Below are 27283 nucleotides of genomic sequence, written 5' to 3'. Positions count from 1 at the left end.
TAGCGATCATGAAAATAAGCACTTTCAATGAACTCCACCTTGAAAAAGTACATTACAATGCTGCTTACAATGTTATAATGATCCAGTAATACGTCATACTGACAAATGTGCCACTTTATTATAATAGAATATTTAATAGCCACGCTATTATTTCAACTATTATTTATTATGTATTGTTTTGTTTATTTTTGTCCGCAGAGTTTTTTATTTCTAAATTTATCATCATCATCATCATCATCATCATCATCATCATCATTACTACCACGACTACAGACCTATATGTCTGGTTATTGTTTTATTCATTGTTCTAAGCAAATATTCAAATTATTGCATTCTGATTGTTTCAGTTATTATTCCAATTTTACTCTAAAAACAAACAACGATGATAATAATAACAATAATAATAATAATTAGAATAATGATGATGATAATAATAATAATAATAAGAAGAATGCACTTCCGCGTCCGTTTCGTCACGTGATCATGAAGTCCGTGAACATGGCGGCCGCCAGCAGCAGTTCAGGCAGCACTGTGAGGAAGCGACGTGTGGACGGCAGCAAGACTGAGACAAAGTGTGTCGACAGCAGCGAGGACAATGGAGCAGACCTCAGCGAAGACGCGGAGGAAGAGGAGAGGCTTCAGTCGTTGCACACCGGGACTTACTGGCTCACTCGTATCGTGCTGCTGCGCTCCGTCGCCTTTATTTACCGTAAGCCTGTAGCCTCTGTTACTGCAGCGGTTTCCACTGTGGTCATACTGCGTCCACGGTTCAGAGGACAGCTCTCGTCTTCATATCGTCTTTGCCGTGTGCTGGTGTTGATAATGTGGCTAATTGAGTGAGTGAGTGAGTGAGTGGGATATATGTCTGATTGTTTTTGTTGCTTTTTGTCTGTAAAAGCAGCAAAACAAAAATGTTCTTCAGTTCTTGAAGCTGATGTAGCTGTCACCAGTGCCCATGCCCTGCAATGACACAGGGCATCATATAATATGCAGAAACTGTCTTTCCTGTGTGTATTTTCATTAGCTGTCGCAGTTGTCTTTGCAGCATTGACATCTTTTATTGGGGTAAAGAACTACCAGTCTCACAGTCTTGGATATAGTTGGGTAGTTTTAGCTTTAAATGAGTAAAAAGTCAATTAGATAGTTAATTATCTATCAGATAATGATACATAGATACATAGATATAGATTTACAGTTTTTGTAATACATCACATAGCACAAAAAGTAAGGAAATCTGTGTTTGGTAGATTATTTCATTGTTGTAGCAATGCTTCATGGCAATAAATCTCATACAGTTGGAAAGCCTGTTTATTTCCTTTTTAAATGGCGTCACATTTGTAAAGGTCATGTGTTTGTGGGGTGAGCAGCAGAGCTGAGTATGTGGGTTTTGCCCATGAAAAATTTGCCAAATCTTCTCTAACAATGGCAAACACCTTATTCTATTGACTCTTGTTTGGTGATGTTTAGTGGATTGGATATACCGGTAGTTGAGTAGTCTTAGCTATAAATGAATAAAAAGTCAATTCGATTTAAAGACAGTGTTTTCATCTAGTAGAGAATTGTGGTAGAGTAGATTGTCCAGAGAAGCCAGGAGGACACAATCAGACCAATTTCTCCAAACTGGACTCTCGATTTCATACCTCGGCTTTGCCTTCATAGCTTGATCATAAATACATATGCACCCTTGTGGGAGTCCTCTGGCCTCACTGACCCTGTTGACCTAGTGTAGAAAACACACCTATTACTTTGTTCAAATGAATAAATGAGGATATATTTGAGAAGACTTACTGGTAGTATTGTTAATTCAAATCCCCTTCACTTGCTGATTAAGAAGACCTTTGAAAGTTAGAGGAAATTATATAATATGCACCTTTGTGGCTCTTTCAGTGTAATATGAAATGTGCGTTGAGAGAATGAGCATTGAGTCATGTTTGTGTGCGCGCCTTTACCCCCTTTGTCTCCTCTCTGTTGCAGTTGTGGCGTTCAGCGTCGCTTACAACCAGAACAAGCAGCTGATAGGCGAGCACGGCCTAATGCCCTGCAAGAACTACCTCAACAGCGTCAAGCGCTATGTGGGGGGGAAGATAGGCATGGCCGCCTTCGCGTACACGCCCTCCATCCTCTGGTTGTTAGACTGGAGCGACATGGATGCCAACCTGGACGCCATTGCCCTGGGGGGGATGGCGCTGTCTGCATTCGTCCTGGCGACGGGAATGGCCAACATGGTGATCATGGTTACGCTGTGGGTGCTTTATCACTCCCTGGTCAACGTGGGACAGCTGTGGTGAGTCTGCGATATACACATACATGAATACTTACATACAAGTGGGATTACATGGAAATGACCAACTCTTATTACAGGAAGCATATATATATAGATAGATTGATAGACATAGATTTACAGTTTTTTTTAATAAACATAGCACAAAAAGTAAGGAAATCTGTATGAATCTGTGTCATTATTTCATTGTTGTAACAATGCTTCAAGGCAATAAATCTCATACCGTTGAAAAGCCTGTTTATTTCCCTTTTAAATGCCATTGACTCTTGTTTGGTGATGTTTGGTGGATTGGATGATTGAAGTTTGAAGAAACAAGGCATATTGGCAACAGCCTGGCACCTCCTCCTCATGCTGCTCACCAGCCTGGTCGCACGCTGCTGTTGGATGGCATCCCATTCTTCAACCAGCATTTGTCCCGAGTCAACCAACGTGGTTGTGTCGGTCACTCTGGCGCGAACAGCCCGCCCAAGCTGATCCCACAAGCGTTCAGTGGGGTTGAGGTCAGGATCCATCCTCTCCACTCCCAAACTCTGGAGGTAGCCTATGATAAACCCTGCTGATAAACTGCCGCTGGGTGCAGAAACTCATCTCCATATCTCTCTGCATTGAGACTGCCTCCAATGATGACAAGCCTTGTTTTGCTAGTGAGGAAAGGTCTCCATCTGGGGGTACCAGAAGCTCAAAACAAGAGTCAATAGCAACAGCCAAATAAGCTGTTTGCCGTTGATAAGGAAGATTTGCCGAATATGTCATGGGTGCGAGCCACATACTCAGCTCTGCTGCTCGTCCCACAAATTCATGCTCCTTACAAATGTGGCACCATTTAAAAGGGAAATAAACAGGCTTTCCAACGGTATACAAATTTCCTTACTTTTTGTGCTATGTTAACAGCCCCTTAATTTTGTGCTGTTAATCCCTGTTTTTGTTGAAGCTGCACATATAGAACATAGAATATTTTCTACAATAACAAACCTGAAAGGGATTTCTTGTAGATATGAACTGACAGAACATCATAACCCAGCTTTGCGGTTTCAGCTCTTTAGAGCCTTTTAAGTCTATTTTGGATAATTGTTTTGGTTTCCTGTAGGCTAACCGAACAGCAGACAAAGTTAGCAGCTCAGCTGGTGAACATAGCAGCGAATTCAGTAGTGAAATAGCCAGACATGTTTCTCAGGAGTTGGTGAGACCAAAAACAGAGCTAAAAGAGAATAAATACATATTGGATTTACAATCCCCTGGTGGACAGAAACACGGCTAATTTAGTCTCTGTGCCTGCTGGATGTGTGAACAGGCATTTTAAGCTTGTTGTGCATCCGAGCTATTTTATTCTAGTCCCTTAGCTTAGTGCATCAAGGAGTTCATCAAAATGGTTATTTATACCAGACACTCTTAAGAGCTTTGTTTTGAAATCCTGACCATAAATACAAAAGGTGACCATGCACTTCCTTGTCAGGGTCTTCTGTCCTCATTGAAAGTGCTTGAAATGTGAACGCACAACATATTTAATGTGGTATAAGTAGCTTTAATTTCAGGAAACAAATGAGAATATTTTTAAGAGGACTTGTTTGCCATAACTACTCTGTAACAACTTTATTAGGTTAGAACATCTCATTGTTGGATTTCCAGCTTGTACTGTACCTTTAAATTATTCAGATTTGGTCATTCTGGCTGTTTCCTTTTAGTCCCTTAGTTTAAATGTTAAAGAATGCATCTGATGCATCTCATATTTGTATATTTCTTTTCTTTTTTCTCTCTTTCTAGGTACTCCTTTGGTAAGTGAACGTTGCCGTCCCCACAGAGGGCCTCACAATTTTCAGCCCTAAGGCAAAATCCAGGACTGCCTCCTTTGTTTTCTTCTCATCAAATAGAAGCAGTGGATTTGACACAAAGCATTTATGTGATGCATTCAGGTTTGAATGTCAGTTCATCATGAGTCATGAATCATAACCAGAGTACAGTACAATCACTGCACGTAAACCCGCTTTAATGCTTGTGCTTCGGAGTCTCACTACCAGCTTTCTCATGATTGTTTCACAGATTGTTTACAACCAGTTATTGGGTTAAGACACAGTCACCGACAGAGCTGAGGTTGACTGATGTGCAGCATATTGCCTCCTCACTTGGTGAACCCAGTAAACTGTCATGAGCGTAATAGTGAAGCGGGATGACAGAGAGGAAAGAATTAAGAAAGTATAAATAGGAGGTTGCATGTAGGGCTCCGGCCCAGATAAGTGGCGGGGTCAGTGGCAGCTCTGTGATTGGTTAATGACACTTTGTAGTCAGAGACGCCAGGCCAGTGTCTGTGGTTGGGACTTGTGGTTTGTGTTTCTCTTTTTTAAAAACATTTCTTTTTCTTTTTCTCTCACTCTCACTGTCTCTCCCTCACTCCATGTTTTCTTTTGGACCTATGATCACCCTATAGCTGACAGTGCAGCTTCAAGTCTGCAGACTAAGCTCCTCCAATTGTTCCCAAGTCTCGACTGAAAACCAGAGGCCACGGGCTGTTGCTGGAAGGAGCATTAGTCTCTGGAGTAGCACGCCTGGCAGACAGTGCTCCGTCCATTTTTTAAACTTTAAAACCCCAAAGTTACACTTAGAAAGATAAATCTTATGATACAATGTTTAATCAAATCATGTTCTCTTTTGATGAACAATCTCCACCCAAGGTCCTTACTCTGTTATTCTGGAGCTCTTGACCTTATAACATGGTCTTCATCAGCAGATGAAGTTTGCACATTTGTCATTGAACTGCATTTTCTAATTCTTCTCGTCACTTTAGTGTGATTTTTGGGGAGGTTTTATGTTGGTTAGACCGTCTCAACAACTGTTAGTTGATTGCCATGACATACTGTGCAGACAGTCATGCTCCCCAGAGGATAAAAGCTACTGACTTTTGTTCCTTCTTGACTTTTCCTCTAGCACCACCATAAGGTTGATATTTCAGCATGAAGTTTTCTAGCGCCATCTAGTGCTTATTAGCAGAGTTAATTTTGTGTCCTCTAAAGCCTCACTGACTGTCTGTGGTTTAGCCAGAGTGTGCTGTGTGCATCTTACAGCGTTAAGAATTGTTTGCTCTTCTGTGGCACAGTATCCTTTAGTTTAACACTTTTTTACAAACGATATTCTGATGGTTTGTCCAGGTTGGGAGAGTCAGCTGTTGGAGACGGGGTTTCTGGCCATTTTCCTGTGTCCTGTGTGGACTCTGTCTCAGGTCCCCCGCTGCTGTCCCCCCTCCCTCATCTGCATCTGGACCTTCAGATGGCTCATTGTTCGCATCATGCTGGGAGCTGTGAGTAAAACACGTTCACAGATATATTCAAGGGCATCTGTCTCGCCATCAAAACGAGAGAGCACAGCTGCTCTGACAGAAAACACCCATAAATAGCGAGGAGGATTTTTGCATGAAACTGCGCATAGCGGCCATTTAACGTGTCAAACACAATCAAAACTAATTGATTAGTTTACTTTTATTCTCATTCCTGAAACCTGCCACCAGAACCGAGACTAATACAGTTCCTGTCGGGACATCCCGCACAGACACCAATACTGCTCCTGTTGTGGAGGAAGCAGTTGTTGTAAATTCAAACCTAAAGGTATGTGCTACACACACACCTGAATACATCCAGCAAGCCAGCATGGAGAAATAAAACCATTTTGCAACAGCGTAATTCCTCGGGATATCCCAGTGTTTGTCCTCCTGATTTTAGATCGCTACTTTTGGAGCAGTGTCTCTGCTATAAAACACTGCCAGTATTTGGAAATCCAACCCAAATAGATGGTCGGTTAAACAACATGTCTGGTTGTTTGACAGTTTCCATGGTGAATTTTAGACCACCGGCTCGGTTTTATCTGCCACTCACTGCAGTTAGCACAAATCCAGCGGGCTTTTTTCTATTAGGACCGTGAAGAGAGCTGAAACTCAAGGAGAACCACCTCAGCCCTGTTTGACAGTGAAGACTCACAACTGTAAAGGCCTCATTTCATTCAGCAACATGCAAAGTTGCTAAAATGTTGAGACTTTTGTTGTTTTACCATTAAATTACTCTGAAGGGTAGAAGGAAACAAGGATTTTTGAATAATATGATCTCCCACTTTATATTAGGGTGAATAATGTATATTTATTTAGATATTTTCATGTGACTTAGTTGTGCCGTTATGGTTGTTGAAAATTACGCACTGCCGCTACTTTCTGCGAAAAAGAGCTACATCTTGTCTGCTTCACCCAAAAGTTGATGAAAGATGAAGGGACCTTGCCAACGTGGCAACAGCCGTATCAAACACAGTGCAGAGGAAGCAGTGTGAATACAGGTGAGACTGTGCTGACATCACAGAGCTGCTCCGCGGCCAATCACAGCTCAGACTGAGCAGGAGAAGCCTCTTTAACAAACTGCTCAGCCTCCTCCTCCTGTGTGTGTGTGTGTGTGTGTGTCAACTGATTTCATCCTGCAACTCTTGGAAGAAACCAGTCCCGCAGGGAATGGGGGTGTGTGACTGTTTGAGGTATGATCTATGACATAATTAGAAGAATACATTTGACTCATAAGATAAAATGATCATAACTACATGCTCCAAAAATAATAGTAAGAGGTTAAAAGAAAAAAAGAGAGAAAGAAAAGAAGAAAAAAAAGAAAAATCCAGTCCAGAACTTCAATCCAAAAGCTTGTGATAACGTGTCTCCCCAGCTTGAATGGGCATGAAGCCTCTGACTTCTGTCTTTGTTGAATTTGTATTTCTGGATGTTTGCATGGGATAACCTCCTCCGGTGACACGAGCAGAAGGCGTTGCTGTTGCCCTGTCGGACTGTGTGCAAAGTATTTCTAGGTGTTCGACCATAAAATGTCCAAAAATCTGTTGAGCTGCACTTTCAGCCCAATTGGATCAGCTGATTAGATTTTGGTGATAATCCCGATGTGGGAATTTCACAATGACATTCTCAATTTTTTTTTGGTAATCTTTAACAATGCTGCATTCGAGAGCTGATAAGAATGTCGGACATCCAGAATTTAGCATTCACATGCTATTTTGTCAGGAAATCAAATCCAGCCGTCCAACAATAAACAAAGGAAACAAGCTGTCGCAGAGGCGTTCTCTTAACGACTCGACTGCATGTCTTTTTCTCGTCTTCAGTCAGTGTGTGAGGTGTTTTGCAAAAACTTGCATTCAAATGTGTGATGAGATATTTTCACATCCTTTACAGAGACTGATTATGGTGGGAGAGCTCAAATTGTTTGATACCAGGAGGTCGTAGCGGCTCCTCGTCAGAGACTACGTCACAGTGACTTGTTTATGTAGCAGCTCAGCAGTGTTAAGTGCAGTACAGCCTCTGCCACAGTCCCTCAGGGTTTGATCCACCCTGGTGACAGTCATTTATCTGTCTGACAGCCTGTGGTTCACCACTGCTATAGAGTTTCAGCCTGCGAGGACAGCGTGGCTTCGCACACGCTTCAAAGAACCCCTCAGTCGTAGGAAATGAGTGGGAGAGAGGGTGTAGGAGCCCACCCATCATGCTTCTTGAGTGTATTTCTGCAGCATGACTAAGAAGCGTCCCAAACTGTCACCACGCCGTTTACACTGTTTGCATATAATCTCTGATTTCTGTCCCGACATTATGGTGCATGCATTAAGATATGTAGCTCATATTAGTACACATGATGGGCTGATGCACTTTTATAGACCATTACTGATGTTGCATTTTCCCCTTATTATCCTTCACCAGCTGTTGCATTGAATTCGTACAAATACTCTTTGGCTTTTTAGACATATTTTTCTTTAAAAAGCAACATTAATGTGAGAGCTGTATGGAATTTTCCATTATTATGGAGGAAATCAAATATGTTCTTGTTTTCTTGGTTACCTTTGAGAAAAACAACACACTCTGCAAAGCTAGATAAAACACCACCTCGCATTGGAGGTAATTGGCTCGTTAGCACTACAGAACTTCCAAAACACACACGCACACACACACACAGCAATGTCACAGTAGGATGCCCAAACCCAATCAGTCCCAACATATGGCTGCAGAAATAAAAGAAATGTCATGTAGCCGTATGTTCTGCTAAACAAAAGTGTTGACACACAGGTATTTGCTAATTAATGGATGAATTACAATTAATAGTAATTGTTACCATAGCTGGGTGCATTTAAATTAGCTTGGAGTTGTGCAGGGATGTTAAGCAGATAGTGTGCCTCTTGATTTATGCTGCAATGCCTTGTTTCCCTCAGCAGCCTGTGCAGGTAATCTGGTGATAAGCTATAAAACATGTCGGACATATTCTGCCATATTTACATTTGAGCAGAGCAGAAAGAGCCGTTCTTTTTAGTGCTGATTGATATGCAGCTTTACAGCTCACCTTTTCTCCTTCCTTTTCCTTACAAATATATTAGACTGAGGCTTCAGTGGACCTGAAATTAGTCATAGCCCTGTAAGAGCTGGTTAATCTGTTTGATTACTGTGTCAGGGTGATCGATTTCTCCCTCATCATTTTAAAGGCTGTAAGCCTCAGTACGAACTGCTGAAACTCTTAGTCAGATTATTTTGAATAACAACAAAACACAGCCTACATAACGTAACATCACCGCCTCACTTGTCGGCTTTATGGCGTGAGGTAGATACGGCGGGCCCATGTCATTGGACAACAGCAACATACATATTACCCAGAAATCATAATGGCATATCTGTACGTGGCAAAACACTCATTTATTTAATTGTATGTAGTTTATTTATAGTTTTTACACATGACTACTTTACGAAAACCAAAAAACAACCGTGATGGAGATGGGTTTACTTTTTTGAGAGCATATATAGCAAAAAGGGAGTTCTTTACAATATTGTTGGAGGGCAAGCTCTCTCTCTGCACCCCCCCACCCCCATCCCTGAGCCCCACTGCCGCTGTACTGCCTGCACTGTCTATATTTAAGCCCCTGAATATACTGTAAAAAAAAAAAAAATGTTTTGTTAAGCTACCTCAGTTTCTTTGTGGTGAGCCTTAATGTCTCTCCTCAGGTTTGAGGCTTTCTTATGGCCACGTTACTTCCCTTCTGGTAAAACAATGAATTCTTTTTTCCTCAGCCGCTTTGTAGCAGAAAATGGGCCCAAATAATCACCTAATTTCTTCCTCCCAAACCCTGATGTCGTTATTGTTTACTTAGCTGTCTGTAAAATAGTTGATGGAAGTTGCTCGTTGTGTGCTGCTGGTGTAGTCCTGAGATGACACGTGCAGCACAGGAAACGAAATGAAAACCCCCAAACAGTCTATAATATTTCAATTCAAATAAAGAGAGATTTTTATAGTACTACTGTCTGAATCATGTTGTTTAGCAAATTGATAAATAAATGATAAAGCCGGTGGGCCTCTTGATATTTGATGTTTTGTCACAGAATGACTTCCTGTTTAAAGTGCTGGCATGGTGATCGTGAACTGGATCACACGTCTGGCAGGATTTTGGGATATAGTGCTGCTGACATGCTGACTCGTGGTTCGTGGTTCTATGATCTTGCTTTGCTGCTGTTGCACAGTGACCTCTAACCTATGTAGAAAAATGTATTGTTGCCTCTTAAGAAAGTTTTCCTGAGAGGTTGCAAGGAACGGTCTGCCAAATAACTGGCTTGTAAAGATTCTAGTTTTGTTTTTTAGCGCTCTAATTCTATTAATGTTCAAGGAAGAATTACGTGTAATACTAAAACGGAATTAAACAGGATAAAAGCTTGGAGAAAAGGCTAATAGGGAGACAGGACTGTACTGTTTGGTTTGAGCTATATGTCACATCTTGAGACTTGCTGTGTGGCTGGAAAACAAATTCTTTCCTGCTGAAACAGCGAGGTAAGCTAGGTTAAAATTGTTCTTCCCCCCATTGCTCTTCCTCTCTGTTCTGAAAAAAACCTTGTCTTGGCTTTCTAAACATGGAGCCACCTTAATATAATAATTTAAACTGATTACATTAAAGCACGTCTTAACAGCATTTAAAAAGCTGCCTGCTTTCATAATGCAGATAGAGCCATGAGACAGAGCCGGAACAGTAAAGTTAGGGGGTCACAAAACCAAAAAAAGGGAGCTGAAAGATGCTAAAACCCTCGGTAGAGCTGAGGAGAACTAAAGGAAGAAGATGATTGTTTGTTATCACATACAATCATGCTCAGTACAGCGTAGGGAAATCAGTTCTCCGCCCATCCCTGAGGAGCAACTCTCGTTCTAAGCCAGTGCTTTGGTCAAGGGATCTAACAGGAGAGTTGACCCCAGATACATGCTTTCATGGTGGAGGAAACCCACACAAGCACGGGGAGATCAACTGCAAAGTCAGATGGGAATCCTCTGTAGCTTTGTCAGCCAACATTCACGTACATATAGTGACGTTGTCAATATAAAGAAGAAGCAGAACATTTTCTGCTGCGTTTGTTGAGCTAACACAGGTTGTTCTTAAAGGAAGCAAATTATGACTAGAAGATATATATTTAAAGGTGAGAGGAACTGGATATTATAATGTGTTATATGCTGGAGAAACGCCATAACCGTGTCCGTCAAAGCGCTGAATCCAAGAGCGCTGCAGTATGACCGAGGCCCCGCTGCGGTGCTGCCGCTACGGTTCCTGTTGCTTTCTTTTTCAAACCCTGTTTTCATTGTAGGGATCCAGGGTAAACCGTTGCTTTGCCAGCCTCTCACATTGAAATGCCGCGGTTCACCTCACGCCATACACATATTTGTCAGTCTCGGTGCACATGGAAGACAGAGCTTGTGGTCTGTCCCTCGGTTGTTTTGGAGGGGGCAAAGTTCCTGTGTTTTGCAGGACAAATCGCCTCTCGCTGTGACTTATTGGTGGAGACTGTTGACAAAATTTTCCGTCGTCTGTCTTCGGGATGAATTTGATGGCGAATTCACCAGTTTCCTCTTCAAAGAGTAGGAAATTGTCCATAAATTACATGTTTCTAGCAAACCTTTGAAGTTTCAGTAGATGTTTATGAGCAGCAGAATCGTGCAGAAAAGTTTTTGTTAAAGTTTCTTAATGAAATCTAAGTGGTGCTCCTCCATCAAATGTGTTGAATTCACATCCTTTCCCCGGTGCTCCACACAGTCTGGCCACACTGCTCTGTTTATGTTGATGACATTTCACGATCTCATGACTGAATTGGATTATCAGCGCCCCATCTTCAGCCGCATCACCTCAACGGCCAGCAGCTGCGTCCAGCAGCCGGGCTCATAGTCAGAGAGAAATGTCCTGGTTTTTCTAAATCTGGTTAGAGAGGCTAGCTGCCGATTTATTCCACATTCCGTACAAACCACATGGCGGGCTGATGTGTCAATATTGACAGTCTCGTGTCCTGGATAGCACACTATTTGCTTCAGTTATTCAGTTCATTTGGTTAAAACAGGCTGATCCGAGGACACGTTTCTCTCGCTGTTTCTGGTCGAGTTTATTTCCTATTTCTGATTGGAAAATCCCCTCTCAGACACTTTTAGTCTTTTTTAATATAATTTATCTGTGAGCTACTTTGAGAATAGTATCTTTCTTATTGCTACCTCATCCACCTCAGTTCATGATTTCCTTCATTTCACTGCTCAGACCTGAACACCCTGCACAGCTACATTTATCATTGTTTGTTGCCAGTCTGCGTGTGTTGCTCTCATTTAGTGGGAAACAGAGCCACACATCTATTTGTTCTCTTTGCTTTGCTCTTCAAGGCTCTTCACCTCGTGATGCACAGGTGACTGACATGGATTTGAGTGTTTAGAGCTGCAGCAGCAATATGAATTGAAGAGGAGTGGTGCATACCTTTCAAAAAGTCACACCTCTGTATCCTGCAACCACTGTTTCTATAGTAACAACATCCTCTGCTATTGGTGGAAACTTAATTACAGCTGATGTAGCATTTCGTTCTCTTGCCAGAGAAAAGTTTCTGTGGACACACCAGCAGCTGAGGCTGCACCTACAGAGTGATATTTGGTAATTAGCACTGAGCTGTGTACAGAGTCCGACTGTGGCTGATGGAAATGCCATTAGCTGTGCAGGTATTTGGTCATACACCAGAGTCCTGGACAAATCTGACCTGATGTTGATGCTAGAGGAAGGTTAAGGCATCACCAAAGTCCATCTGGTGGGGAGCATGAATGTCTACCAGATTTCACAGTAGCCCATGTTGATTGTGATTCTTCGCTCAAAACCATCAATTCTCACCTCATGGTGGCGCTAGAGGAAATCAAAGAGGATTATCAAAGTCAGCAGCACACATCGTGCAGGAACCGTGAATTTCTATGCAAAATTTAGTGGCAATCCATCCAATAATCAAGATTTTTTATTCTCGAAAAAGTATATTCCCATGACAGTCCATATGAATGACCCATTACTGGAGTACTCCTAAGCTTGCAGGTTGTTATTTTCTACTTAGTCAGTTCTCAGGTGTCATTCAAATTAATTTTGGAGACACGTTCAAAAGTAATTTGAAACTGTCAGTAAGTACACAAATGAACAGACGTGTGATCAAGATAGGGCTGCAAACCGATTTTCACACTGAATTTGAAAACCATAGAGCTTCAACAGAGAGCGCCACTGAACTCTGCTAGCTTTTTCGGGCAGGTACTCTTCTCTACCTTGTTCTCAAATCCCTCAAAGGAGCTATGCTACTCTTGTTATGGAGGATTTTGAAGGGATTGTGCTCTTGATACATCTCCAGTTCGTCAGTTTGTCAGTTCACCACAGCGTGGTTTTGTGGACGGCCTTTTTTTCAAATCTGGGTCGAGCTAATAAAAAAGAAATGCCAGTTGCTGTTGACCTTAGCTTGGGGATTTAAAAATGCTGGGTTTGTGCTAGTTGGCCCATCTGCAGACACACAGTAGCACAGGACATGCATACTACATGACGTGCCTTCAAAACGGTCACTGTTTGGTTTGGTTTAAGGTTGAGCTTGTTTTTGTTTGGAATTTGGCTGCGTCCAAAATCACTCCCTCCTGTAATCCTGTAATCAGAATTATTATTAATTATTATTTGTCCTTGAGTCATTTTGTGTGATAAATTAAAAAAAAAAAAAAAATCATAGACATGCGATTACCTGTTAGTAAAATCTGTCTCTCAGCAACCAATCAGTGCACAGAGGTCCTGAATACTGAAAAACCATCTAATTTCTGCAAAAGCTGCAAATTGAGAATGTGAATCTTTCAAGCCATTACATTTGAATTTACCTTCCAAACATATCAAAATTCAACAGAAAACCACATACTTTTGTATTTCATCATGATATGATGGTGAGTTTAAGTGACTGAGAGTTAACAGCACAGTCACACCACACTGAAGCACACTTCCTCCTTCACTTCTCCTCTTACTTTATGTCCTGTTAAGTGATTGAATCCCTCGGGTTTGATGTGGTTGTCTGTATGGATTGCGGATTCTTATCGGGCCTCTTCTGCCTTCTCTGTCTTGGCTAACAGTGCAGTAGCATAATTGGGAATTGCCTCATTTATTAGCAGAGGTTAATGGTGTTATAGCCGCTGGTGTGAAGCTGCAGGCTGACTTTGAGTCCTTCCTATAAGTTTTTCTTCTGAAGCTTTTCACATCAAGCTTTTCCTGTAACTGTTATCTTATGCGTAGTGTTGTCTGTGATTATAATTGTATTCTGTAATTCATAATTAGGGATCCTAAATATCTGAAAAACATTTTACCTCACTAAAAATAAAACTTAAAAAAGCATAAACTTTTCAACTACTGACAAAATGCAAGCATGCATGTGCTTTTTTTTTGAATATTTTATTGTGAAATTTTGACAAGATGTGCAAAATCCACACATAAACTGACATAAAAATGGCTCCAAATCCCCTCCCTGTCCCGGCCTCATGCAAACTGAGAAAGGACCTGACTCAAAAGGAGCAGGTCGCAAACATTTATACGACAAACTTCATTGAGGCAATGACAACGTGTCCGCGTACGTTACATCCTGTTGCCAAATCTCCATTTCTGGGAGTATATGTGGTCTTTTCAAGTAGACTGCAGCTTTTCATTTCCAAAACCCATCTAGCTATTAGGAGATGGGGATCAGACTTCCGTGTCATTGCTGTTCACCTCCTGGCAACGCATGAAGCGGCTTTTCTAAACGTTTCTCCAACGCTCCCTCTTGGTTTCAAGATCCAGTGGGAGGGAAAATCCTGCACGTTTCGTCATCATATCACAGAAGTCGTGCCAGAGGGTGCCCATGTGCTTTTCACAAAATGTGTTCCAGCGAGGACAAATCCTAATCAGGTTTTATCCCTTTTGGACCGTTTCAGCTAAATATGGGATTTGAATGGCTGCAGTGTGTAATCTGATTTTGTAACTGACTGTTGATGGTTTCTTATTTGACCTGATTTACAGCAGCACTACTTGTTGAATGTAGTGCATCATGAACTGTGACATGTTTGTGTGTATTTTCTGTCTTTTTCAGGGGCTCATTAAAATCAGAGGCGACAAATGCTGGAGAGACCTCACCTGCATGGACTACCACTACGAGGTGTGCACAGAATGTATTTAATGCACTGTGTGTGTGTGTGCATGTGTGTGTGTGTGTGTGTGTGTGTTTGCCTGCAGTGACTGTCATGCTGTTATAGCGCAAAAAAACAGATGATGTTTGTCGATGTCTTCCTCTCCATAAGACCTGCTAATCTTTTCATCAGCTGCTGAGCTTTGCTTTCCTTCTTCCTTGACATTTGGAGTTTCTCAGCTTTCTTCCCACAGCTTTTGGGAAAGATTTCATATGAAAGCCTGATGCAACAAGGAAAGTTATTAAGCAGTCCATTACTTACTACTACTTTTCTGCAGCTTCTGAGTGTTTTCATGGATTACTTTCTCGATTAACTCTTTTTTCTATAGAAGAAAACAGTTTCTTAGAGACAAACTCTTATCACACTATTATGAAAGCAATCAAATTACCAGTTAAGGTGACACTTGCTGCATTGCAGCATTATTCTGATGGCCAGCACAACTTGAGAAAAAGCCCAAATCATTCTCTGAACGCTGGTTTCTAAATCTCCTAAGGCCTGGGCTTCTTTGACAAACTCAACTTCTAAGACTGATCCACATATACAAAAACACGGTGCCTCGGTTTTGTCTCCTGAATGATGGCCACGAATTCACATCAGGCTAACCACACCAGGGCAACACATTACTGTAACCGCTGTCGTGGGCTTCAATAAATCAGCCTCTTACACACACCGAGAGGTTGTGCAAATCCTGTGTTTGTTTTTCCCCTGTGGGACACTCAGCCACTCTGACCCGCACGGCTCTGAGTTGGCAACCCACACAGGGAGGAGGGCCTTCTTCTGTAATTAACATATACAGGAATACACTGGCTCCTCTGGGACTCGTTGACTGGAGATGACACTCGCACGCGTTTTAAGAATACAATATTGATACTCATGCAGTTTGAAATACACTGGGGATGGAGGATGGACTGTAATACACTGGCTCCTGTGGGACTGGACAACTGGGGCAGTTGGCGATTATGAACCCGTGGGTGACTAAAGGAAGTGAATGAGGAATTATATACCTCATAAATGAACTGTAATAGTTAGGTTTTCTGCCTTTTCATTAAGTTTGGGGGAAAAATCATTTGGTTTTCTGGTACACTGCATTGTAAATCTACTATAATTTATCCCCAAATTTTTAGTTCCCAGGGTCAGGACAGTTTTAGCATTGCTAATGTCATGAAAATCACTAAGCCAGTGGTTGTTAGCTCGTGAGAGGATATTTTATCCACTGCTGTCATTTATTATCTCTATTTCTTGAAAAATATGAGAGTCTCTGTCCTCTTCTGATAATTGATCAAATAAAATGCAACAGAGGAAATCTTTCTTCTGTCGAAACACTCTGTATCTGATGATGGCGCTAGAGGAAAGTCAGGTGATCATCAGAGTCAGTGGGATCCTTTCTGAGAGGCACATGAATTTGTCCGGACTTTCATTTTCAACGGAAAGCTAGAGGAAAAGTTTGGGGATTGCTAATTAGAAATACGTGTGAAGGTTTTTTACCATGTTCATATAAAACTTTCCAGAATGTCCTTCCTCTGAAGGAACTGCAGAAAAATGTCAAACAGCAGAGAAACCAGGCCGAATGACTGTAATTCTTTATGGCAGAGCGACCCTTTGTAATTATGCAGTGGTAAAGAAAACTCTGCGGTACATTGAGCCTTTCAGTGACAGTTTACACAAAAACAAAATCTCATTGAGCAGTTCACTGATGCACTGATCCCAAATTCCAAATGTCTAAAAGGAACCGAAGATCTAATTATGTTGTCTCTGCCGTTCATGTTTTAAATGGCACACAGGAGCAGCAGTTCGAAGGAAACACAGAAACGACCTTCTGCAGTCGCAGCATTGATGCACTTTAACAAGGAGAATCGTCTGTAATATCAAAATGCCAGCTGGATATTTTTACATGTGAAACAACATGGCGTGGCTTCCAATTTACCGCTCTGTAGGTTCACATATGTCTGCTCTCGTGACGGCCTTGCTTATGCTTTTATATGTGCCCTTTACAGTTTGAGTCAGTCCTTGGTGTGGTTCTGTATTGTGTCCATGTGCATTTCTGTTTTATTTTTAATTCAGCTATATATATATATGTAGATGTCTAGAGGGTTTGGGTGGACAGGCTAGCAAACATTTGCCCAATTACACATTCAGCACATGCAGCGACATCAGCGTTCACTTGGAGCTGTTTGTCTGTTCGACTGACAAATGTCAAATTTGTTGAAGTCAAATATTCATCCTCTAGCTTTGTTTTGCTGTTCTTACTAAATGCTCCACTATGTCCACTCAAACTGTGTGCTGTTCAGTGCTGGGCAGGTGGTGCACAGTGGTCTGGTGCCTGCCTGCTGCAGCTGTAACAAGGCTGATGGGAGACTAAGCAGTCACTTTGCAGGTTGTAAAGGCAGAAGAATAAGTTGAAAGATGCTAAGATGCCCCTTCGAGCTAACAGGAGCTGCACAGTTGGGTGATAGCTGCCAGTGGGTTTATCACTTTAATATTGCACATATTAATTTGATTCATTGTTATTCTGGAAATATTGTTTAGCACAGCAATTTTAAAACGTTTTATTTTTGCTCAAGGCACACTAAAATCTCACAGCTGTGTTCATATCCATGCAAAACAGGCTCTATAAAACGTGACCATGTACACACAGTATTTACTAATGCCAAATACAATTTAATATTAGTATAGTGTGTGTGTGTGTGTGTGTGTGCGCGTGTGTGCATGTGCACACATGAGAGAGAGAGAGGGAAAAAAATCAGTTCAATCCACTTGGTAAGGACTTTGTTTTGTTTTCCCCACAACACCAAAACATTTAGTTCCAGTCCAGCTCAGCACTACAAAAACAAAGAGAAAAGACCACTCCAGGTCCAAGCTCCGCCAAGACCAGCACCCCCCCCCCATAATAATGTATGGTTGTCGCAACATCACAGCACACCTGGACTTGCCTCGTGGCTTCTGCACACTGTTTGGAAACCACAGAATTAGAGCATTTCAAAAGAATATAGCAGCTTCTTATGATGGATGCTTTAGCAAACGATTGCCCACTTTTACATCCAGCTGACGTGAGCATGAGCATCCTATTCAAGCTATCTTCCTCGCACCCATTGGACTAATAACCAACTAACATCTGGATGTTTCTTTAGCTTTGGCACATTTTTGGATTGCGGCTCACAACCGAAAAGTTCAATTCACAGCCACTGAAACACACTCAGTGCTCAGTTCAGAACTTTTATCAGCTGCGGGCTCGCTGATGTGGTCTGGTGTGACGTGAAGCGGCTGGCTGGTGTTAGCCGACTTTAGATAGATATTGTGTAGCTGACGTTGTGCGTTAGTTCACTGACTCATATCGTATCAGCAGCCGTTGTCCTTGAATTGCTGTGTGTGGCCACAGTGGCTAACAAAAGCTACATCATCTCGCCTTAAAGTAAACTCTGAAATGGGAGAAATAAATGCTTGCAAAGGAGGTTACCTGCTGACAGGTAGTTTGGGTGGATTAAAATGTAATTAAATGGAGTGCATTAGAAAACGTGACAGTTCATATTACAATATGGACCTTATTCCATGGTGGCTCAGTTTCTCTTACCCGCTTTAACCTTCACTGTCAACGGCCTTAGGGGTAATGTAGATTTACATACGCACACACATACAGAGCACCGGAAGGCACTGGCGCCAGGTAAAGCCTTATTAACCCCCTCTCACACTGCTCCCTTTCAAACCCGCGGAGCTGCAGATCCCCTCCTGTCCTGACTCTCGGGGGGCGGCGTAGGTGTGTTTCGGCATAGCTGGTGTTTAGTTTGCTCTGGTTTGTTCCTTGTAATGCGGCGAGTTTGCAGGCCAGGTGGGGTTGTTTGGTTGTCTGAGGTTGCAGGCTCCTTGCCCTTGGATTTCCAGGGCTGTTTTGGTAAGCTAGAGGTTAAATGACCCCATTTTTATTCCATTCCATAAAAATAATAAGAGTATGGAATAGTGTGGCAGTGTCTTGTTTTCTTTTCGCCCCCCTAACTATTTCTGTGTTGTATTTATTTTTCACCACCTCACCTGACGCTGTTTGCATGTTCAGCTATTACACGGTTTGCATGCGACCACCTCGCACACACACACTTAATCACGCGTACACTAACACTGCACAGCTCTGTATGAACAGTGTTTTTTTGTGTGTGTGGGTGGGGTTGCCTTCATTTAAATAAAGTTCCATCTTTATTTAGACATGGAAATGTTCCCCAAGGTGTGGCACCATATGCACCAATTACTGTCCATCCCGGGCTCAGACAACATTTTCGTGCCAAACTAAAGCAGAGAAAACATGCATTTTAAGCAGAAGAAGAAGTCTGTGTTTACAAATGGAGGAAACCTTTTTTATGCACAAACCCACAAAACAAAAATCCAGCAATTAAAGATCATGATTATCTTGACAAACCCCGTCTTTCTGACACATTTGCTGCCTCGCAGCACTTTCTCTGCCCTGATCAAAGACTTAAAGGTAGTCTGGGTTTCACGTTTTCGCTCTCTGCCCCTCCATCTCTTCCCAGACCCAGCCTGTTCCTAACCCCATGTCCTACTACATGCATCGCTCCCCGTGGTGGTTTCACCGCTTCGAGACGTTGTCCAACCACCTCATCGAGCTCATCTTCCCGTTCTTCACCTTCCTGGGCAGGCGGATGTGCATGGTTAACGGAGCGATCCAGATCCTGTTCCAGGTAACTGACACTGTTCACCGGCTCACAGGGCCTGATGATAACAGACGCTGGAGCTGTGAGTGAAAGCATCTCTGTGAGGAAAACCTGTATTTTTACAGATCCAGACTTGAATTTTGACATTTACAGATGACTTATTGGACTCGTGATTGGACTGATCGTAGAAAGACTGCCATAAAGTATATCAAAATATATGACGATAGTTAATAAGCCTCAAAGGGGCGCTGAAATTATATGGCATTAAACCATTAATCTACACAAAAGATGAAGTAGAGTGATTGTACCCAACTTCAGATTCCCATTCAGAGAGAGAGAGAGACAGAGAGAGAGAGACAAAGGGAGAGACAAAGGGAGAGACAGAGGCCCTGGCTGACCACAGACCTGACAGAACAGGCAGGTCTTCAGCTTGCTTTTAAAGATGACACAGATGTGGTACATCTTACGCCATCAGGCACTTTGTTCCAGAGAGTGGGCCCATAGTAATTGAATGCACCTTCACCACATTTACTTCTGATATTGGAGACAGTTAGGAGACCAGTGTTTGATGATCTGAGGGTTGTGGAGGGTTTCTAAGCAGTGAGCAGATCAGAGGTGTATTGAGGAGCTAGGTCATTAAGTGATTTTTAGACAGTGAGCAATATTTTGAAATCAGTTCCGTATTTTATCAGAAGCCAGTGAAGTGATCTAAGGATAGGAATAATGTGAGTACTGTAGCATGTTGAATGAGCTGGAGCCATCCCACAGTCTTTTTGGGAGTCCTGCAAGACAGGCATTACAGTAATCTAGCCTACAGTAGATGAGTTTCTCAGCGTCTGACTGAGAGAAGATGGATTTAACTCTGGAACTATTTTTAGGTGATAAAAATGTGGCTTATGAAGGTGAGTTCCAAATCCAAGATAACACCTAGATTTCTAACCTGCTCACCGGGTTTCAGAGACCGCAAGATCAGTTTGGAGAGGATCTCCAGTCTCTGATCTCCACCACCTGCCATAAGGATCTCATCCAGTGTCTACTGTCAGTGATACAGTTGAAAAGGTCATTTATAGGGCTGGGGTCATTGTGTGAAAGTCAAATATACCATTGCACATCATCGGCATCTCAATGGTAAGATGTGCTGTGCTTCTGTATGATGCAGCCAAGTGGCAGCATATGTAGACTGAAGAGTAGGGGGCCTAAAACTGAGCCTTGTGGCACCCCACACTGAATTTTTCTGCCAGAGCTTAAGTTGTCAAGAGACACAGAGGACGTCCCACCTGTTGGGTAGGAAGAGAGCCAGTTAATGATTTAAGCCGGAGAGACCAACTGAAGAGTAATTTCAACATAGGACGGACTTATTTTTCTATTATTTCTATTACTTCTATTTTTCTATTTTTTTCTATTTTCCTGTCTGCATGTGTGTCATAGTGTCGTAGTTTAAACAGTAGAATGAAAATATTCTGAAAAAGAAATTGATAAAGTTTGATTTTGAGTGATGAAACACATCTGCCAAACGGAAGCCAACATGGAAGACACGCTGTATGGTTGAGGAGAATAATTCAAGTCTTACTTTGTCAGACTCAGGGGATAAAAAAAAGGGATCTGCCTTTTCTGCTTATAGCAGGAATTTACATGAATGTTAGACGCCATTGTGAGACCAATCACAAATGCTACGACAAGTTCACAGGCTTTCCTGTGTGGCCTTCAGTCATATGCTGGCTCCCTAAATGTTGATCCACTCCTCTACAGTGTCTGTGTGAAGCTGCCGGACTCAAGACTGTGAAAACCTTGTATCTCCAAAACATCACTTTTTACATCAAGTAAAAAAAAAACTGTTTTCAGTTTTGTTACATTGCTTATCTTTCACATAATCCATTTCTTGTTAAATTATGTCTTTTGCTGAAAATGTGTTTCTCAAACCATAAAACATCTCTTAATGCTGCAATGTATTTAAAAAATTTAAGATCAAATTTGGAGATAAATGGTTTTCCCTGGACACCAATACTGTTACTGAAACTCAGTAAAGACTTTTGCTACTGCTTTTACTCTGTTTAGCAGAGACCAGTCAGGACGTTATTATTGCATTAAACATGTTTAATGGCTGATTTAAAGGGATGTTTTATTACATTTATCCGTGTTTTATTGGATTATCTGTCACCGTCCACTTAAATTTAATTTGTGAATCATGTGGATGTCAGTGCGCATGTTTCTGTATGTCAGTTTACCCAGGCTCAAAATAAGTCGGCTCTCCCCACCCTCGTGCTGGTTGAACTCCTTAATGTGATGGAAAACAGTCCGTCCAGCTGTTGTTGAATAGAGATTCCTAACACACATGTTGTTTCTCTCTCTGCCTTGTCTCTTGTGCTATAGGTGGTTCTGATAGTGAGTGGGAACCTCAGTTTCCTTAACTGGCTGACCATTGTACCCAGTCTGGCCTGTTTTGACGATGCATCGCTGGGCTTCTTGTTTCACTCTAGAGGGGGGGCCAAGAAGGCAGTGCTTGAGATACAGAATGAGGAGGCGGCTGGACGCAACCCCAAACCCACCAAAGGTATTCATGGGTTGTATTCACAGAACATCCGAAGGCTAAAAGTAGCTGCTAACCGGCTGAGTTAGGAGAATCTCCTGAAAATACATGCAATCTTAAAACTCCTAGTCTGAGAATAATTCACAAAGCCTTTTACAGTTATTGCACTAAAAATAGCATCTGAGAGAGACGACTTGAGTCATTAAGACCAAGTCATAGTCAGTTATTATGCTGACGGTAATGCCTCTCACATTCGGGTTCTGAAAATAGAATGATAATGAACATTTAACCATATTTTGATGGCAGCTAGTTAAGGATTCAGTCGTCGATCAAAATTATCCACCCAACCTAAAACGTGCTCTTCAGGCACCACATTGTTCAACAAGTGCAATAAATGCATAGATAGAGGTGATTTCATGGCCATGCTTGGATTATCCAGTCTCTGTCTGTCTGTCTGTCCATCTGTCTGTCCGTTCCGTTCCTTCCTAAAAATGTCTCTCAGCAGCTTTGTGAATAAGTCTTTGGAGGAAACTTTTAGAGCCATTTCGGAGAACTCCTAGTGGTAAGATAAGAGCAGAAAACCGTGTGAGTCATCATGAGTCATGGCCATATGCACTTTCTATGGTATTATAGAATAATGTATATTTTCACTTTTTGTTTTTGTTTTCCAAATGGTCGGGATCTCATTTTGGACTTGGCCTCTTATGCACACAGCGTGTCCATAGACTGTGTGGTTTAAAACATTAGCATCACTAACAGTCAAGGGTAATGGGTACAACTGGCCTAAGTGAGTCGTGGGTCAGGTCATGTTGGAGAGGGAATTATGGGAAGAAAAGGGATTAGCACTTGGACAGCTGAGTAGCTGGGAAAAGTATGACATATGGTTTATTGGAATTTAATGTGATGTCGCTTACATTTTTACAATGCAGACTGGTTCAAATGTGGTAAAAGCAAGAGTGAACCCGCTCTAATTGGTCTCGTCGGACCCATTAGTGTCTTTGCTTTATTGTAGGATGTTGAGTATAAAATAGACTTCTATCTGGGAGTGTGAGCACGTTTTAATCATTTGAACAGACCCAGAAAGTCTGTGTTAGTGTGAAAAGGTTTAGTGGGATTATTTTGATGTCTTTAACATGCGTGGGATAAGCAGGCAGACGCAGGAAGGAAGGAACTGAGGTGGACTCGGCCAACATTTGTCAATACCAGCCGTCCCATGACCTAACAGCTCAAGCCTTTTCCACTGAGGAAGTGTAAAAGTCATCGCACACACATACACACTTACAAGCTTAATAGCGCTAACTGTGGACACAAACATGAACCAGTGAGCATGGCGTCCCTTGCACATGATGACTCCCCTTTTAGGCTAGACACTGACAAGTATGTCATCTTGATTTGAGCTGTAATTGCAGTTTTCCCCCTGGGCCACTCAGTTTCCTTTTGACACTGTGTAACGGAGCCATGACATGCATAATTACTGTAAAGGTCAAGAAAATTTAACAAGGGAACAAACACTCCAGCACCTTCAGGAACAATGACATGCACTGCTCACCGCAATTTCACCAAAATTTGGCGACGAGCGGCGTCTAGGTGGAGCGCGGAATAGATGGAGAGACAGCTGATGCAGTTTGTTGTCATTTAAAAAAAAAAAACTGATGTGGCAGTTTTCTATTGCTGTGCTGTTTTTCATGCAATTCCACAATATGTGTGTGTGTGTGTGTGTGTGTGTGTGTGTGTGTGTGCGCGCGCATGTGCATACTGTTTGCACTACAGGTATGTTGATACGTCGGGTGGTGAACGTTTCTTTGGCCGTTCTGATTGGCTACCTGAGCATACCCGTGGTGATGAACCTGTTCAGCTCCAGGCAGGTGATGAACACCTCCTTTGACCCACTGCGCATCGTCAACACCTACGGGGCCTTTGGCAGGTATGGTACAGTCAGCGCTCAGTCAGGGCTAAAGGACAGGTTCACATTTTGTGTCAGCGATGGGGGGGACAAGGTCCACAGTCCCCGAAGAGAGTCAAAGTGCATTCCAAAATGTTGCAAAGTTAGTCTTTTTATTACAAAATTCCCTCTTGCTGAGCTGCAGTCGAAGAACAGTAACAGAGAAAATGTCACATTAAGAAGAGAGAAAATTTGGGAAATACCCAAGAGGCGACCCATAACTGTTGACTTTCATACAAGCTTCAAGATAGACTCGAAAAATCTGAATCTATACTTTAAGATATTTTGCACAAGACCTCTAAATTTAGCTTTTTAATGAAGTTTTTTTGTGCTGCAGGTCTCTTTGTATGGTATTAAGTTAATTATCCTTTATTGATTGAGGGAAATTCGTTCTCAGCATTTAACCCATCAAGTATTATTAGCAGTGGGCAGCCACTGAGGGGCGCCCAGGGACCAACTCCAGTTCAAAGCCAGTGCTTTGGTCAAGGCATGGACAGCTGTGCGAAACAGTTCGAGGTGTAGCCTGCGTCCTTACTAGTTCATTCCTGTTTACCCTGAATCTCCTGTTGGCTGCAGCATTACCAGAGCAATAAAGGTCAAAGAACTTTTGTTTTTGGTGTCCTTTCAGAAAAAAATGTCCCAGCTGCTAAAGATAATCTACATACTTCACTGTTACTATCAACTAAAAGTTCATGTTTGTTTTTTGTGATTTGGGTGAACAGAAACTTTAAATGTGGCTATGTGCAACTGGAACATATAGAAGAGTGTCGTCTGTGTAGCAGACAATAAAATGCCAAATATATATATATATATATTTATGTATAAATAAAAAGAAAATACAGGAAAGGGAAATATGTGATCATATACAGCATGTTACACTGATTATAATTTGTTTTGATGCTGCATTAGTCTCTATTTAACTGCCACATTTCTGCTGTCATCACATACATTTTTTCCACATGTATGATTTGAAAATCTGTTCTTGTATAAACATCTGCATATGCGAAAGAGTGCAGTCTTGCATTTGTCTACGTATCACATGCACCCTTCCACAGTCTTTCCCTCAGCTCATGAAGCATTTGGTCTTGTTTAAATCCTTCTGTCCAGCATTACCAAAGAGCGTACTGAGGTGATTTTCCAGGGCACTTTAAGCCAGGACCCTAAGGACCCTGAGGCGGTTTGGGAGGAGTACCAGTTCCTGTGTAAGCCAGGGGACGTTTACCGACGGCCGTGCCTCATATCACCGTACCACTACCGGCTGGACTGGCTCATGTGGTTTGCTGCCTTCCAGGTGAGATGCTGACCACCGGCAGGACGTGATGAATGGAATGACGTACGCTGATAGTCTAGAAACATATGAACTTCACGATGAAGGTATCTTTGTGTGGGCCGATAAAGGATGTGGCTGATATCGTAGCCAAAACTGACTTTTGTGTCGTTAATCAGCATCATAAGATTTTAATTTCCAAAAACAAAAGTCTCCTGTCACAGATATGAAGTTAATGAACCTACAACACAACTGTTTTCTCCCTTTAACTTATTGTGACTTATTGTTCAGTATTTTTATTTTTATTTTTTGTCTTTTTTTGTCCTTGTTGAGCTGTGTGTCCTTTTTTCCCATGCAAGCACATTGAGTGCAGTGTTTAAACCAGAGTCAAATTCCTTGGATGTTCACACATACTTGGCAAATAAAGCCGATTCTGATTCTGAAATCACTTCATTTTAAGGGCTTGTGTGCCTAAAATGAGTTGTCAGCCTCAGCTTGTTAAGCAGCATGAAGTCTTCACCTACAGTGTGTAGCCTCTAGGTGGAAGTAAGTTCATGCACAGACGTAAATTAAATGAGATGACTTTTGGGTCCATCTCTGTGGGTTACTGTCAGCCTTTTTGTCTCTGTACTTGTGTTTCTCTGTCACTTGGCTTCAGTCAGTCTGTATCTTCCTCCTTGTCTCTTTTAGTTTTTTTTTTTCATGTCTGCATACCTGCCACTTCATATACCACACACACACTCCTGTCGTGTCTGTTTCAGTTAATCAGTCTTACTTTATCTCAGAGCCTCTTACTGCTTTTCACATTTCACACTCTGTCTCTCCCGTCTCTTTAATTTCCCCTCATTTACATCTCTGTCACACCCTGTGTTATCTTTTCTATCTCGTATTTTCTCTGTCTTTCTGACAGCCTGTCTCCATGTTTTCACACAGACTTACGAGCAGAGTGAGTGGGTGATCCACATAGCGGGATGCCTGCTGTCCAACGACAGCACGGTCCTCTCCCTGCTCGACCGCAACCCCTTCCGAGGCCGAGAAACTCCCAGGTGAGCGCACAGTCGCATCAGAGCCCCGAGCAGCGCCTCCTGCTAATACTGCAGGGTAAACTTTGATGAGCGTAAAACAGTTGTCATGCCAACACCGACCTCACCAAAACACTCCTATCTTTCCCACCTTTGGCTTTCAGCTGTCATTTGCTGAAATGGCACATATACAGAAATATGTCATCAAATATGTGTTGGCAGGGATCAATCCAGTGACAATCCCACACCCCCATGAGGATTATTCTCTGTGCTATAGCCCCCTCTGGTGAAGCAGAGAGTAGATGATGTCTTTCTTTTGCTATAATACAAACACTGAAATATGCAGGAGGTTGTGCAGTGACTCACAGTGCATGTGTTAGGAGAGTATATACCTCGAGTGAAAAATAAGTATAATGGCACAATAATTAGGTGAATTTTAGTTTATAGGCACATGAGTCATACCAGTGCTGAGCTGCAGGCTGGATTTTTGGAGTTTTTGAGACAAGAAGCTGAGATTTAAAATGTCCTTGTTCCATGTGACTGCACTCCTTTCTGTGTCTCCCCTCTTTCTCAGGTGGGTTCGAGGGGAACATTTCAGGTACAAGTTCAGCCAGCCGGGCAGTACCAGCGCAGCGCAGGGGAAGTGGTGGCTGCGAAAACGCATCGGAGCCTACTTCCCTCCCGTGGACCTGGAAGCACTCAGGGGCTACTTCCAGTCCAGGAGCTGGCCCCACCCACACATACCACCAAACAGGAGCTAAAGCCGCGAGCTCAGACGACAGCACCGAGAGGAGATCAGACTGAGGTTGGAAAGAGGTCATTTTAAGGGCGGTTTCAGTGCCATGCTGCTGGAGGTGAGCACAGGTTACAGAGTCCAAGGATGCCGCCAGGTTTTTTTCAGACTGCAAGGTTTCATGAAGGACTGCTTGAAATCAAACACGCTGACATTTCCAATGTGACGCTTGTCAAGGTGTCGTTTAGGGATGCGTCATGGTATCACAAGTAATTACTGCCATGTGTATCTCATAAAACAGCCTCAGTCAAAGCCCAGTACCAAATGTGACTTTTGACTAAAGTTTTAATATTAAAACT

General features: G+C 42.2%; 1 protein-coding gene across 1 annotated transcript; it reads left to right on the top strand.

Moving 5' to 3' along the window:
- The first annotated feature begins 498 nt into the window (after positions 1-498).
- lmf1 (lipase maturation factor 1) lies at positions 499-27283 on the top strand. Its single transcript, XM_041963047.1, has 11 exons — positions 499-709; positions 1975-2284; positions 4043-4053; positions 5422-5570; positions 14682-14747; positions 19293-19460; positions 21804-21984; positions 23731-23884; positions 25010-25193; positions 26103-26215; positions 26766-27283. The coding sequence occupies exons 1-11, from the start codon at positions 499-501 to the stop codon at positions 26950-26952; spliced, it is 1734 nt and encodes a 577-aa protein (XP_041818981.1). The 3' UTR covers positions 26953-27283.

Source organism: Chelmon rostratus, chromosome 21 (assembly GCF_017976325.1).
Source record: "Chelmon rostratus isolate fCheRos1 chromosome 21, fCheRos1.pri, whole genome shotgun sequence".
In the NCBI taxonomy this organism is placed as follows: Eukaryota; Metazoa; Chordata; class Actinopteri; order Chaetodontiformes; family Chaetodontidae; genus Chelmon; species Chelmon rostratus.
This window is presented reverse-complemented; position numbering and strand designations above follow the sequence as displayed.

What these genes read in the sequence shown, in the direction of transcription:
- lmf1 (XM_041963047.1), top strand. Translation starts at nt 499, where the DNA reads ATGGCGGCCGCCAGCAGCAGTTCAGGCAGCACTGTGAGGAAGCGACGT. An exon ending in TTCGCATCATGCTGGGAGCT is followed by an intron (nt 5,571 to 14,681) that starts GTGAGTAAAACA and finishes TGTCTTTTTCAG; the next exon opens with GGGCTCATTAAAATCAGAGG. An exon ending in CGATCCAGATCCTGTTCCAG is followed by an intron (nt 19,461 to 21,803) that starts GTAACTGACACT and finishes CTTGTGCTATAG; the next exon opens with GTGGTTCTGATAGTGAGTGG.